The sequence below is a fragment of the Myxocyprinus asiaticus genome, chromosome 31 (genome assembly GCF_019703515.2).
Source record: "Myxocyprinus asiaticus isolate MX2 ecotype Aquarium Trade chromosome 31, UBuf_Myxa_2, whole genome shotgun sequence".
NCBI lineage: Eukaryota > Metazoa > Chordata > Actinopteri > Cypriniformes > Catostomidae > Myxocyprinus > Myxocyprinus asiaticus.
The window spans coordinates 18,415,500-18,430,119 of NC_059374.1; the positions used below are offsets into that span (position 1 = coordinate 18,415,500).

General features: G+C 37.7%; 2 protein-coding genes across 3 annotated transcripts; both read right to left on the reverse strand.

Annotated features, from left to right (window-relative positions):
• Positions 1-381: 381 nt before the first annotated feature.
• On the reverse strand, positions 382-4,486 carry srsf1a (serine and arginine rich splicing factor 1a). 2 transcript variants are annotated; one of them, XM_051665809.1, is made up of 5 exons: positions 4,328-4,486; positions 3,987-4,209; positions 2,438-2,658; positions 2,183-2,355; positions 382-1,837 (listed from the first exon to the last, which is right to left on the reverse strand). In XM_051665809.1, the coding sequence occupies exons 2-5, from the start codon at positions 4,178-4,180 to the stop codon at positions 1,643-1,645; spliced, it is 783 nt and encodes a 260-aa protein (XP_051521769.1). In that variant the 5' UTR covers positions 4,181-4,209; positions 4,328-4,486; the 3' UTR covers positions 382-1,642. The 2 variants fall into 2 exon arrangements, with proteins under 2 accessions (XP_051521769.1, XP_051521770.1); XM_051665810.1 differs by having other exon boundaries at positions 3,987-4,206; positions 4,328-4,438.
• Positions 4,487-5,937: 1,451 nt separating this feature from the next.
• LOC127422347 (fructose-bisphosphate aldolase C-A-like) lies at positions 5,938-13,771 on the reverse strand. The gene is made up of 9 exons (XM_051665804.1): positions 13,708-13,771; positions 12,366-12,496; positions 11,685-11,896; positions 10,309-10,363; positions 9,899-10,059; positions 8,099-8,182; positions 7,806-7,980; positions 7,498-7,697; positions 5,938-7,411 (listed from the first exon to the last, which is right to left on the reverse strand). The coding sequence occupies exons 2-9, from the start codon at positions 12,475-12,477 to the stop codon at positions 7,316-7,318; spliced, it is 1,095 nt and encodes a 364-aa protein (XP_051521764.1). The 5' UTR covers positions 12,478-12,496; positions 13,708-13,771; the 3' UTR covers positions 5,938-7,315.
• Positions 13,772-14,620: the final 849 nt, after the last annotated feature.

Sequence of the window (14,620 nt, forward strand, 5' to 3'; positions counted from 1 at the left end):
TAAAATAAATCCACAGGAACACCTCCATTTCAGTACACCTATCAGAAACTAATTGGCTAATTGTTTTAAGGCTTGACATCGTTTTGTGGAATTTTCAAAGTTGCTTAAAGGCACAGTTCACTTAGTGTATGTAAACTTCTGAGTCACTAGAACTGTGATATAGTCAATTAAAAGTGAAAATCTGCCTGTAAACAATTGTTGGAAAAATAACTTGTCATGTACAAAGTAGATGTCCTGAACGACTTGCCAAAACTATAGTTTGCTAATATGAAATCTGTGGAGTGGTTAAAAATGTATGTAGTGTATGTACACTACTGACTTCAACTGTATAATACTCATTTAGTATTACTGAAAAAGGCAAAAGAATACACCAAACACTGATTTATGTACCAATGAAACCTTTATTGAGGCAAAAAGAAAAACGAAACAAAAAAAAAACACCTTCACTGAAATTAAACAAACACTACTGATTTTAAAGCATCTACTATCCATAACTGGACAGCGTATATCTAAAAATGCCCGAGTATACCCCCATCCCAAATGTACTTCCCTCAGTTTACCATACTGTTCCTGTCGAATCCATCCCAATAGACTGCTCCAGCATCTGCTCCTCCAATGTGTTAAAAAAAAAAAATTGTGAAGGGCCGAAATGTTTACATTTTCCAAATGGTAAGAGAAAATAAAGGAGACAGGGAGGGGAACTTTTGAACTGGTTTTAATCCTATGATCCTGGGGCAATTGATCTTGTTCCATGTATCCAGCATTCCCTATCCTATCTTCATTATGTACTGATCCCAGTGATCCGGCATCCACTGAGCCTCTCCTCCAATCCAAACCTTAAATACCAGCAAAATCAAAACAAAGGAGGTAAAGAGTTAGAACCAAATCTACTCAAACCTGCCTTCTTTGATGCATGCATACAGCACTAAGGCCAAGACAGAGACTAACAAATAACCCTACCAAACCTAACACTATGACTGAAAGTTAATTCTGATAGTTGTAATCTAACAAGAATGTTTGACCAGTACAACTTCACTATGCACCACATAGATGCTCTGACATTACAATAAATTCTAAACCAATTGATGAGATACCCAAATTGTACCCAGAGGGCTGAGGTGGTTTCAATTTCCTAGTAAAGCATTTAGGATTTTGATATATTGTTTAAACTCAGCCTTTTACAGAAAGTATGGATTTAGTAATCCTTTATTACAAACCAGTTTTGTCAGATCTAGAGGAAGACGGCATAAAACATAGTTATTGTGGAACCAATTATCATATGAAACTTTCATACATGACATTTACAAAAATATCGGGAGCTATTACATATCCCTTCGTTCAGTCTATGAAAAAGACTTCCACTTACTATTAAAAAAATCAAATAAAATCATGGGGGGGAAACAAAAGTAAAATGCAGTTAGTTTTAAATGTTTATAAAAAAAAAAAAAAAAAAAAAGACAAAAAGAAAAATATGGTGGTGACCAGAGAAGAGAACAGGAAGACAACATTCATAAGACCACATTTGTCTCACGAAACAAAGGGAAAAATTAAAACATGGGGTTGATGTGTAAAGACTGTAAAATCAAAACAGGTCAACAGCTCCACCCATGAGTTACACCAGAAAGGTGAGGAGTGGAGTGTTTTAGGATCGAGAGCGACTGCGGCTATGGCGAGGAGAGTATTGTGGGGATCCTCGGCTGCGCCGTGGGGAGTAGCTTCGGCTGCGGTTGTTGCTGCGACTACGACTCCTGCTGCGACTGCGGCTCCTTGACCTTGATCTTCCATAACTTGGACTGCGGGGACCGTCCACCTTCACACGGATGTATGCAGTTTCTCCCTGGCAGAGAGATAACTTTTTACTGAGCAAGTAGATCATACAAGCAGGCTAACATTGTCATTATACTTACCAGATTTCCTCAGTGCAAACTTTGCTCTTTGGTTGCCCTCAAAAAACAACTCTTGCCTGTCTTCTCCAGGCTTTATGCTTAATATGTGGTCAGACTCATATTGTCCAAAACTAGGCTTAAAGTGAATAGGCAAGGCCAGTACTTGGCATTTCTAGCACTATGTATCTCCACAAAGAATGTGCATCCATGTCCTAGCACATCAGAGATTTGCTTACCTTAATGAATATTCCAATGCTAAGCATATCCAAAAGTTCCGCTTAAAATCTCAAACCTACCTCATGTGACCGGAATTTTGTGTTATCCAGTTTTCGAACGGCGTAGGTCATGTCTTCTTTGCGGACAAACTCCACCACACCAGTTCCATCTCGGAAAGCGTCAGCATAACATACATCACCTGCTTCACGCATGTGATCCTTCAAATCCTGCCAGCTACCGCTTGGTGGAAGCCCTAGAACAAAAAGTTTACAATGCTAAATGGGTTTTGAATGCATCTAAATGGTAACACTGCAGTATCAAAGAACACCATTTACCTGAAACAATTACTCTGTACTCAGAACGCCTGGATGGGGGTCCGTATCTACCCCTGGGAGCCCCACCACCACCACCGCCGCCGCCACCACCACCACCACCTCCTCCTCCTCCTCCAAAACCTCCTCTCCCCATACCCCGTCCACTCCTTGGAAACTCCACTCGAAGGCGATAGCCATCATAGTCATAGCCATCCCGGGCATATACAGCATCTTCGGCATCCCTGAAGGAACGGAGCAGAAAATCATGTAAATGTTAATCACATAAAAGAACAGGGAAATAATCGTTGTGGCTAGGGTTCACATTAAAGGGATAGTTCACCCAAAAATGTTAATTCTCATTTACTCACCCTTATGCCATCCCAGATGTGTATGACTTTCTTCTGCTAAACACAAAGATATTTAGAAGAATATTTCAGCTCTGTAGGTCCATACAATATAAGTGAATGGTGGCCAGAACTTTGAAGCTCCAAAAAGCACATGAAGGCAGAATAAAGTCCATACAACTCCAGTGGTTTAATCCATGTCTTCAGAAGTAACATGATGGGTGTGGATGAGAAACAACATTTAATTAATTGTTTACTATAACAATTCTCCTCCCTGCCCAGTAGGTGTTGATATGCGCAAAGAATGTGAATAGTCACAAACAAAAGAATGTGAAAGCAGAGATTTATAGTAAAAAAGGATTGAAATATTTATCTGTTTCTCACATACAGCTATCATATCACTTCTGAAGACATGGATTAAACCACTGAGTTGTGGATCATTTTTATGCTGCCTTTGTGTGCTTTTTGGAGCTTCAAAGTTCTGGCCACCCTTCACTTTTATTGTATGGACCTACAGAGCTGAAATATTCTTCTGAAAATGTTGCATTCTGCAGAAGAAAGAAAAGTCATACACATCTGGAATGTCATGAGGGCAAGTAAATTTAAATGTTTGGGTGAACTATCCCTTTAAGTCACTATACAAGATCCTAATCCACAACCACTAATCTGACCAACTAACTGTGTGGCCAAATGTTTTATTAGCTGAAATAATACCAAATTCACTCAGAATACAATGCACCTACAGAACAAACTATGCTAAATGTCTAAATCCAGTAGCTCATTTAAATAAAACTCAAGAGTCATTGGTCTTCTTACAAAAGCTAATTTCCATATCCAAACTTCAGAAAGGCTAACAAAAGACCAAATAAAAAAAATAAAACAAAAATAGCTCAAAACGTAAAATTAAAGTTAGAAAGTCTACAAAATATCACTGACTCCTTTAACCAAGAATTAACTCTTAAGACAATTTAAACAAATTGAGCCTGCTGAAAACATGGAGAGCACGGCTAAGCTAATTTGCATGCTAGATAGCAAAAGCACGTAAAATAATTAGCTAAGTTAGTTGCAAGCACTTATATGTTTGTAATCCTGAATACACATACATGCAAACACGCTTACAAAAAGAACCGTTTATTTGCATTTGGATCGTTTGACAAGTGAAACCAATCACGTTGACAAACTAGCTAGCCTATCTTGGCTAAAGGCTCAAGGTTCAGTTTACACACCTGGGGTCTTCAAACTCAACAAAGGCGAATGGAGGCCCGCCTCGCCGGTTTTTCAGATCGATGTCTCGAATGGCTCCGTACTTGTAAAACACATCTTCGACATCTTTAGTGCGGATATCGGGAGGCAGATTACCAACATAGATGCGGCAGTCATTGCTTCCAGCAGGGCCGCGAATCACACTGGCGCCAGACATCTCTGCACAGATATCTCTTAATCTTCCTGCTGATCAGAGAAATAAATGACCCTTTTCAGTAACTGTAATCAACGGTTATTTGTTAAATATTCGAAATACGTTCGATCGAACGCATCAACACACAAATCCAAACACAAAGAGACTTACTATTATTCGAATCGTTGCACGCGCACACCGAAAGCGTGTTTCTTCTAGAGTCGCGCGGGCCTCTTCAGCAGGCGCGCTTTACCCACCGCGGATTAATCCGGGGAAATTGACTGACCGGCGGGTTAAAAAAAGTAGCTACATCCGCGACGCGAAATAGGTCGTATAGTGACGTCCAAAACAATAAAGATGTTTTATGTGGGTGGAAAAGTAGTGTATGGAGAGGTAATACAAGGAACGAATTCGTTATGTCGAGCTTTTTTTTATTTTTTTATTATTAACACTGGCGTTGTTTCAGTCTGGCCCTCGTGTGGTGTCAATTTCACCTGCTGCTGTAGTGAGAGCTCACATAGATTACAGTAAATCTGGGATTACCGAACTAAATTACACAGGGACAGTTTAAAATAATTAGTTTTTATAAAATTTTGGGGATCTTCGAGCATTTACAAACAATTCACTTTTATAAAACTATTTTTTTTAATAATAATAATAATAAAAATTATAATAGTAATATTTGATAAAACTGAAATGACTTTATGCAACCTTCAGAATCTAAAATAATAATAATAATTTGATTGGTAGGGAAATGTGACGTAGGTAATATAGTTAGTGACAATGTACATTAAACGTACATTAATACATAACTCACAAGTCTGAGAGAAACATTGTATTACAATAGTGTGGCAACATTAACAGAAGTGATATGAATTAAGCTGGAAGAACATCATTTCTATAGAAAGAAGAATTTCTATAGGACTATTCAGTCTGTAAAGGAGTTCACCCAAAAATGAAAATGGTCTCATCATTTACTCACCCTCATGCCATCAGATGTGTAAGATTTTCTAATTTTGCAGAACACAGACAAAGATTTTTAGAAGAATATCTCAGCTCTGTAGGTCCATACAATGCAAGTTAATAGGGTCCAAAACTTTGAAGCTCCAAAAAGTACATAAATCAGCATAAACGTAATCCATAAGACTCCAGTGGTTTAATCGATGTCTTCTGATGCAATCTGATCAATTTTGGGTGGAAAAAAGACCAAAATGTAACTAAATTTTCACTATAAATCTTGACATCTGCAGTCTCCCTGGCGATCATGATTTCATGCTCGATTACAGTTCTTAGCACCATCTAGCACTCTGTGCATGCATCTAGGAAGTGCAGTCGAGCTTGAAATCATGATCATGCCTAGAGACTGCAATGGCAAGATGTACAGTAAAAAATGAGTTACATTTTGGTCTGTTTTCACCCAAAACTGATTGGATGGCTTCAGAAGACATGGATTAAACCACTGGAGTTTTATGGATTACTTTTATGCTGCCTTTATGTGCATTTTGGAGCTTCAAAATTTTGGACCCTTTTAACTTGCATTTTATGGACCTACAGATCTGAGATATTCTTCTAAATATCTTTGTGTTCAGCAGAAGAAAGTCAAAAATATCTGGGATGTCATGAGGTTGAGTAAATGATGAGAGAATTTTAATTTTTGGGTAAAATATCCCTTTAATTCATTCTTTGAGTCGGAGTAACGTCAATGTAGCAAAAAGTCACCATCTGATTAATGCTGATCATTAGTACTCTACATTGAAAGATTGGGGTCCAAGCACATAATATATCTTCACAAATTTATTGCAGTATTTTCAGTTTGTCAGCAATTCAGTTACACAGTCAATAATGCATTCACGCCAAACATACAGGATTGCCGTAGTAGATAAAGTCATAAACTTGTCATCCATGCTGTTATTCTTCATCAGAAGAAAGGCTTTATTAAAGCTTTTAAATGATGAATGGGTGGAATTCGGAAGCATAGCACAAGTTAGAACCTTATGAACAAAAACCCTTAAATGTAAGTGATAAGGATCAATATTACGCAGTAGAGGTTGACCGATAGTGGATTTTGCCAATACCGATAACTAAGGTGGTGAAAAAGGCAGATAACCAATTAATCGGCCGATAGTTTTTAAAATTGATTTATAGAATGTTAAAAAAAAAAAACTTTCTTAGCTTTTCCTTGCTATGACCAGGAGTCCAAAAAGTATACAATCCCAGATGCAGTTTATTGTGCAACCAAAATCTCAGTAAAAACCAGAAAATAATTAAGATTTGGAGCATAACCCAGGACTATGAACAAGCTTGAAATACACTTATTTAAGGACTCTTATTTTGAAATGATGGAGACGTGTCTCTATTATTATATTTAACTTTTTACCAAATTAAGATTTTTAGAGCCTATATATTCATCAGATTAAGGACTTAATGTAAATATATACTGTATATATATTTCATCAAATTAGTTTTTTATTATTAATCATAAGATATGAAGTTGGGGACACAGTGTATGTGCTGACGGGGCAAGTTTCCAAATAGTCACATTTTTCTTTTTATGCACTCGCTTTAATTTAGAACACGGATTAACTAATCAAAATAACAAAATTTGCATTGAAGTGAGGATTAAAAAAAATGGATGAATATTGTCAGTCATTGACTGTTCATATTTCACCTCTTAAGAACGCTGTTACACTGTATAACCAAGTTGCTCTAACTGTAGACTCCTTCAGCGGCGGCCACAGAGGAATAAAAAATAAAAAAAAACTATTGGCAACACAGACATTTATTTTTGCAGATAACCGATAGTTCCAAAAAGCAACCACCAGCACTGATTAATCAGAAAACCAACATATCGGTCTACCTCTATTACAGAGTCACTTGTAACTTTATTAATAAACCTGCCAGCTGCATCATTTTCATTATTTTTCTAAAGCACAGTCTTTGCAACAGAAGCTACTTTTTATAATGTTTTTAAGACTAGCAGAAAACATCACAAAATCTCAAATCCACAAAAACTCACTGTGGTGACTTTCTTGTGCCATTTTGTATTAACATCACATGTATGAGTTAATAATAAATAATCAATCTACATAAGTTAAGTGTTTTATATGTAAGTGGCAGTGACATTTCAGCTAATGCTGGAGTATGGGAGAGAGTGGCATTTCAATATGCATAGCTGGAGAGATAATGAGATAGACCAGTGGCTCCACTGCTGTCACCACCAACAGTGTACTTCCCTTGAGATGCCAAACTGTTGATCTGAGGAGACAAGACAAAGATAGAAAACAGATGAGAGAGCCAGTAAAGAAATACAATATAAAAAGGAATACATTTTGTTCGCATGCCTCTGCTCGTTTGATGAATTCCTCAGTTGCAGCGGTCTCATTCTCTCTCTGTCCACGCCAGGTCTTCAGAGCTGAGGCCTGCAGAGCTCGGCCAAATGAGAAGGTGAGAGACCAGGGCTTCGCCAGTGGGCAGTTATTGATGGCATTCAGGTTGATGGAAGCCTCCTCTTCGCTTTGGCCTCCTGAGAGAAATGTCACTCCTAAATAGTGAAGGAAGTCCACAATTATGCAGTGTCCAGGATCTTCAGTAAATTAGAAACCAGGTACTGTATGCGCAAGTTGCAAATACATTTTTAATATATCCATACCTGTGACCGCAGGTGGGACAGTGCGCCGCAGGGCAGTAACCGTTGCCATAGCAACTTCCTCTGCACTGTATTTGGTTGGGCAGCCATGTCCAGGGGTCACCATATTGGGCTTAAGTAGTGTGCCTTCCAGATACACATGATGATCAAACATGGCTTTGTAAGCTGCTGCAAGCACCTGAGTCAATGACAATTAGGCCAGATCAAACCCGGTAGCCTATATGATGATTACACCTACAGTATTTGTATTGTGTCAAGTGTATTGAGAAGTTAACAAAGTTAAAATAAAAACAGACCCTTTCTGTGACAAACTGGCAGCGCTTCAAATCATGGTCTCCATCAGGTAGGATCTCAGGTTCCACTATGGGTACAATCCCATGCTGGATATACAAAAGCATAAGCTCTAACACATTTCCACTAATATTAGTCTCATCCATTCATCTTTAAATCAAAATTGGAGTTTTGAGAATGCCTTCACCCAATAGAGTGCAAAAGTCTGGTTCCAGAAGTAAAAATCCCTTTAAATATTTCCATAGGGCAATAGATTATTAATGATAACTCATATACACTCAATGAGCACTTTATTAGGAACACTATGGTTAGGGACTCCCTTTGCTCTCAAAACTCAATTCTTCACAGCATGGATTCCACAAGTTCCACCTTTGAGATTCTGGTCCATGTTGACATGATTGCATCACGTAAGATCTGGTGACTGGGAAGGCCACTGAAGGACAGTGGACTCATTGTCATATTCATGAAACCAGTTTTAGACGACTTTTGATTTGTGACATGGTGCATTATCATGCCAGAAGTAGCCAATAGAAGATGGGTAAATTGTGGCCATGAAGAGATGTACATGGTCAGCAACAATATTCAAATAGGCTGTGGCATTCAAGCGATGATTGACTGGTATTAATGGGCCAAAAGTGTGCCAAGAAAACATTCCCACACCATTACACCACAGCCACCAGCCTGAACTGTTGACACAAGGCAGATTAGGTTCATGAATTCATGCTGTTGGCACCAAATTCTGACCCTACTATCTGTGTGCCTCAGCAGAAATCGAGATTTATCACACCAGGCTTATTTTATTCCAGTCTTCAACTGTCCAGTTTTGGTGAGCCTGTGCCCACTGCAGCCTCAGCTTTCTGTTCTTGGCTGACAAAAGTGGAACCCGACGTGGTCTTCTGCTGTTGTAACCCAATCGTCTCAAGGTTTGACATGTAGTGCATTCTGAGATGCTATTCTGTTCACTACAGTTGTACAGACTGGTTAGCTCGAACCAGTCTGGCCATTTTCATCAACAAGGCGTTTTTGTCCACAGAACTGCCGCTCACTGGATTTTTTGTTTTGTTTTTGGCACCATTTTGAGTAAATTCTAGAGACTGTTGTACGTGAAAATCCCAGGAGATCAGCAGTTACAGAAATACTCAAACCAGCCCGTCTGGCACCAACAATCATGCCACAGTCGAAATCACTTAGATCACATTTTTTCCTCATTCTGATGTGAACATTAACTGAAGCTCCTGACCTGTGAATGAATGATTCTGTGCATTGCACGGCTGCCACACGATTGGCTGATTATTTAATATTTTTTTTAATATATTGTTTCTTTACATATAATCAAAATTTTTAAATCAATAGTTTTACATTTTTCCATTGTTTTTAATTTTTTATTTGATTACATCATTCACAGTGCTTCATGGGACTGTAGTTCATTCTCTCAAGACCTTTGTCTTTTTGTCACATTTATTGCTTCAAATCAAAGTTTGTAATGTTGTGATTCTTTTTGGAGCTGATTGGTTTAAGTCATCCCTATGGAAAACTAATGGGAAAAATACTTTTGGAACCAGTATGGCTGAAAAAGTGGGCTATACCAGCTGCAACCGAGCTGCAAGTAGCAAATCATGGTTCATGGCTGTAACATAACTAAAGGCTTATTACAAAAAAAAGGACTAACCATTTGATATGTCCCAACCAAAACTTTCTATTTTAAAAGAAAATACGTCAACAAAAGAAAGAAAACTACACTCATCAAGCAATTTAATGGAGCCTGTCAAATTATTTTTGTTTATTTACCCTTACTGATGGTTTACCTGCTGACAAATGCTAGCATAGCGGGCGAGAACCTTTGCATTTTCCTCAATACACAGGTTGGATGGGGTTGTATGACTGATTTTCATCACACAGCGCCACTTTGCAAAGTCAGCTCCATCCTTTTTGTACTGAGCACAGCGTTCTGAGAGCCCATCGAGACCTGTTAAAAGAGTCAGAAGAGCTTTGCCTCACTTTATTAACACATCAAGCTAACCTCAGAATCGAGGCACTTTAATGTGAAATTAGTACACTAAGCAAACTGATCTACAGTGTTTCTGAGGCCACATCCACACTAATAAATGTTTGGTTGAAAACACATTGATTTAGCAAAATTTACACCTCTCACCCACTTTGAAACTAAATGAATGAGTGGATAATCAGATCCAAAGAATAGCCATCATTGATTTACCTTGTGTAGTGGTCTCTCCATTAGTGCCTGGCAAGGGGACTACTCCTTTGTCAACCTGAGAAGGACAAAAACAAGGTTGCAAAAAAAGAAAAATTATAAATCAGCATGTTTTTTTTTTAAGGTGAAATGTATGATTTCTCGCCACACAAGCAGAATTACAAAAACAATGACTGATTTTTAACAGGTTTCCAAAACACTTCTCACATATTCCACTGGTCATATTCCAAACAGACTGTCCTATTATATTATGCCATTAAAGGGATAGTTCACCCCCCCAAAATATTCTTTCAGTATTTACTCACCCTCATGCCTTCCCAGATGTGTGACTTTCTTTCTTCTGCTGAAAACAAAGATTTTTAGAAGAATATCTCAGCTCTGTAGATCCATACAATGCAAGTGAACAGTGACCAGACCTTTGAAACTCAAAAAAGCAGATAAAGGCAGCATAAAAGTAATCAATAAGACTCCAGTGGTTTAATTCATGTTTTCTGAAGTGATCCAGTTGGTTTTGGGTGAGAACAGACCAAAATGTAACTCCTTTTTACTCTGCATTTTGTCATTGCAGTCTCTAGGCACGATCATGATTTCAAGCTCGATTACACTTCCTAGTGCTTGACGCATGCCCAGAGTGCTAGATGGCGCTGTAGGAAGTGTAATCGAGCTTGAAATCATGATCGCCAAGGAGACTGCTGTCCAGATGTACAGTGAAAAAGGAGTAATATTTTGGTCTGTTCTCACCCAAAACCAACTGGATCACTTCAGAAGACATTCATTAAACAACTGGAGTCTGATGGATTATGTTTATGCTGACTTTATCTCCTTTTTGGAGCTTTTGGAGTTCTGGTCACCGTTCACTTGCATTGTATGGACCTACAGAGCTGAGATATTCTTTTTCTACTCTTCATTTGTGATCTGCAGAAGAAAGAAAGTCATACACATCTGGAATGGCATGAGGGTGAGTAAATGATGAGAGAATTTTCATTTTTGGCTGAACTATCCCTTTAATTGAGCCAATGTTGCTATGTTGGGCTGCTCTGGAAATTCATAGAAACTGATTGCAATGTTGAAAGTGCCACAGAGCCACAGCGTTACACTTTTTAGGGAGAATCAACCTACAAACGGCTTTCTTATAATAGTGCATATTAAGCTGGGATAGGGTAAAGTATTTTAACATCTGAAAAACTGGAAAAAATATGTACACTTTAGCTTTAAGAGGATAAAATGTTTTTTTTTAATTTCTAATGAGGCCATGAGTGCAGCTGGGAAAAGTTGCAAGCCAGATTTGACCTAACAGTGCCCGCATGAGCACCATCGCTCTTCATGTCAGAGTATGCGCATTAACTGCTAAGCCAGTGAACCCTAGCAAAATGCCATACCTTGATTCCTATAGTGATGCCTTTGTCCTTTATCAGCTTAACGAATGGAATGCCGTCATCAGAGTTCTGATAGAGTGTTTCATGGAAGAAGATCACTCCACCAATGCAGTTATCAATGCGATCATCAGCAGTGAAGAGCACCTGGCGGTAGAGACGGCGGTTCTCCTCTGTGTTCTCAACCCCTATCTGATTCAAACGCTTCCCCATGCTGCCTGTAAGAACATCCAATGAAAAAAAGTGAGTTCTTGTGCTTTCTTAGAACCAGACCACAATGTTCAAAATCAGTACAGTTTATAAATGCACAGGATTTTGCATATTCAAGCTACAGTCTTCATCTGTCTCTCCAAATTTACATGACACTATGCATACTCGAATACTGTAAGAAAGGAAAACAACTGAGGAAGTATTAAATAGATGCAGCACATCTCCTCTTGTCTTTCGGAGCACCCAAACAATGCAGAGGCCGATTGTGGTCTGATTAACGTGTAAACATGCTGGACGAAGCCGAATTACAATCGCATTATCTAGGTGTGTTCGTCTGACTTCACAATAAACATTTACATGACATTTTTAAAAGAGGAATTATTGTTTTAATCCGACTGAAATGGAACTTTTAAAGTGCATGTAAATGTACTAACTGACAACAAAATAAGCCAATTAACCGGATGAAGTCACACTAACCTATGGACTCATCTGCAGCTAGGATGCCTTTTCCTGGAGATACTATGCGCAGAGCAATCTCATGTAGCTCCTTCTTTTGCTCAGTGGTGAGGGGAGGAAACTGATGGGTCATCCTAGATATCTGACACAACCTGAGGGCAATAAATAAATGGACAAAACAAAATCTATTTGGGATTTCAAACTCCCTCCAAATGACATCTCTGCCTAATGTTTTTTTTGTCATGCTATCTAGGGTTCAGTGTTGGGTAAGTTACTCTAAAAAAGTAATTAATTACTAACTACTAATTGCATCTACTACAGTGTAATTAGATTACTGTCCTAATTACTCTGTCTGAAAAGTAATTGCATTACTTATTACTAATTACTTTCTAAAACCATTATCAATCTTGACCAGATGAAAAATACAAGGATAGACATGAAACTGTTCTTTTAATTATTTCAAATAAATCATATAAAATCAAATAAATTATTCATGAACTGGCCAAAGAAATTAAGGGGGCAGCGTTAAATTAGAAAACATATATTTTAACATTAGATGTTAAATTTCGATTTTAAATTCACTATTGTTTTATATAGAATTGTCCTATAGCCTATACAGTATTTAACACAAATACATCAGAAGTAACTAATTAAATTACTGAAAAATTAAGAGTAATCCTTTACTTTACTTTTTTTTTCAATTAAAAAGTAATTTAATTACAGTAATTAGTAACTTAGTAATGCATTACAACCAACACTGCTAGGGTTATAACATTAAAAAAAAAAATTGGAATTTTAATTTAATTTTAAATGCGTATTCCCCCCTTCATTGTCAAAGTACCACATTTTAACACTTAAATGATCCACCAAACAAAGTAAATAAATGTAAAAATGAAATCCAACAAAATTGACACTTGAAACTTGGTTGGTCCTCGACCAAATGCTATTCTATTCAGAAACACCAAGCATTTGCTTTCACAAATCTTAAATTACTCCTTTTTTATCAACATCTCAGTCAGTTCCAATGGTAAGGTACTGAAAACTCCTATTAAGTGCTAAACGCTTACTACCTGAGAAGTTGTTGAACCATTAGCATTATGTAAACACAATAAAACATTTCAGTAATCAGGGACCAGATTCATGAAACGTTCTTAAGAATCCGGCCCCTGGACTATGATGCAATAATAGACTAATCTAAATATTCCCTATGTTAATTCAAATTTTATGTGAAAAAAAAATTAACTTCCAAATGACACAAAAGCCAAATGATGCTGTTTCTGTCCTTTAAATTCCACAGAACTGTTTTCAAATTTGAAATGGGTATGGAAGGAAATTCAACAGATGGATCGAAAAGGGTACTTACCAAGTCAGAGCAGACTGGAGGACTTTTCTTACAGACAAAGAGAGACGTGACTGATTCTTTAACAGTGCCAGTGTCCCAGTTCTTTATGAAGGTGATATCCCAGAGGATGCTGACACTTGAAGGGTGGGGCTTAGCATCATGCCCTCATTAAATTTTTGGAGGAGGTGTTAGAGGCCATCAAAGTTTGTCCAAAAGATCCCATTTCTATAGCTGCATGTATTCTCATTAATTCGCACTCAGTAAAATGCCAAAAACAATCAATCTACCAATGTGAATTGGTGAATATATTTGATCCCTTTGATTACCAAACTAATAAATAACAAATGTTTATGTTGTGCATGTGAACCAAACTCGTAGGATGTTATGTATGATACTCAAGGGTATAGTTCGCAGAAAAAGTTAAAATTCTGTCATCATTTACTCAAACTCATATCGTTCCAAACATGTATGTCTTTCTATCTTCTTTTTTAAGAATATTCATGTTGCTCTTTCCCATACAGCAAAAGCATACAGTGACCACAATCTTTCAAGCTCCAAAAAGGAAAATAATATGACTATGACTATTACATGTGACTTGTTTGCTATATTCCAAATTTTCTAAACCCACACAGTTCCTTTGTGTGAGGAACACACCTAAATTTAAAGGTGCTGTAAGTGAATTTTTTCATGGAAAGGTATGCAAATATTTTCCTACTCCCTGAAAGATATCACTAAAATAAGTGTCCTGAGATATGTCACTGGTCTTTGTGACAGCACTAGACTGTAAACAGCAAACAAAAATTTGCCCGTGGGCCGCGGTCTCTGCCTGTCAATCATTTTGCGCTTTTTTATAGCATTGTAGTTGCAGCGAATTATTGAGGCTTAATGCCATTTTTATGCCATGTTGTTCATAACAGTTGTCAGTTGAGGGCGC

What these genes read in the sequence shown, in the direction of transcription:
- LOC127422347 (XM_051665804.1), bottom strand. Translation starts at nt 12,477, where the DNA reads ATGACCCATCAGTTTCCTCCCCTCACCACTGAGCAAAAGAAGGAGCTA. An exon ending in GCATCACTATAGGAATCAAG is followed by an intron (nt 10,364 to 11,684) that starts GTATGGCATTTT and finishes TGTCCTTCTCAG; the next exon opens with GTTGACAAAGGAGTAGTCCC. An exon ending in TGTCCCACCTGCGGTCACAG is followed by an intron (nt 7,698 to 7,805) that starts GTATGGATATAT and finishes TTCACTATTTAG; the next exon opens with GAGTGACATTTCTCTCAGGA.
- srsf1a (XM_051665809.1), bottom strand. Translation starts at nt 4,180, where the DNA reads ATGTCTGGCGCCAGTGTGATTCGCGGCCCTGCTGGAAGCAATGACTGC. An exon ending in GTTGAGTTTGAAGACCCCAG is followed by an intron (nt 2,659 to 3,986) that starts GTGTGTAAACTG and finishes CCGTTCCTTCAG; the next exon opens with GGATGCCGAAGATGCTGTAT. An exon ending in GTACAGAGTAATTGTTTCAG is followed by an intron (nt 2,356 to 2,437) that starts GTAAATGGTGTT and finishes TTTTTGTTCTAG; the next exon opens with GGCTTCCACCAAGCGGTAGC.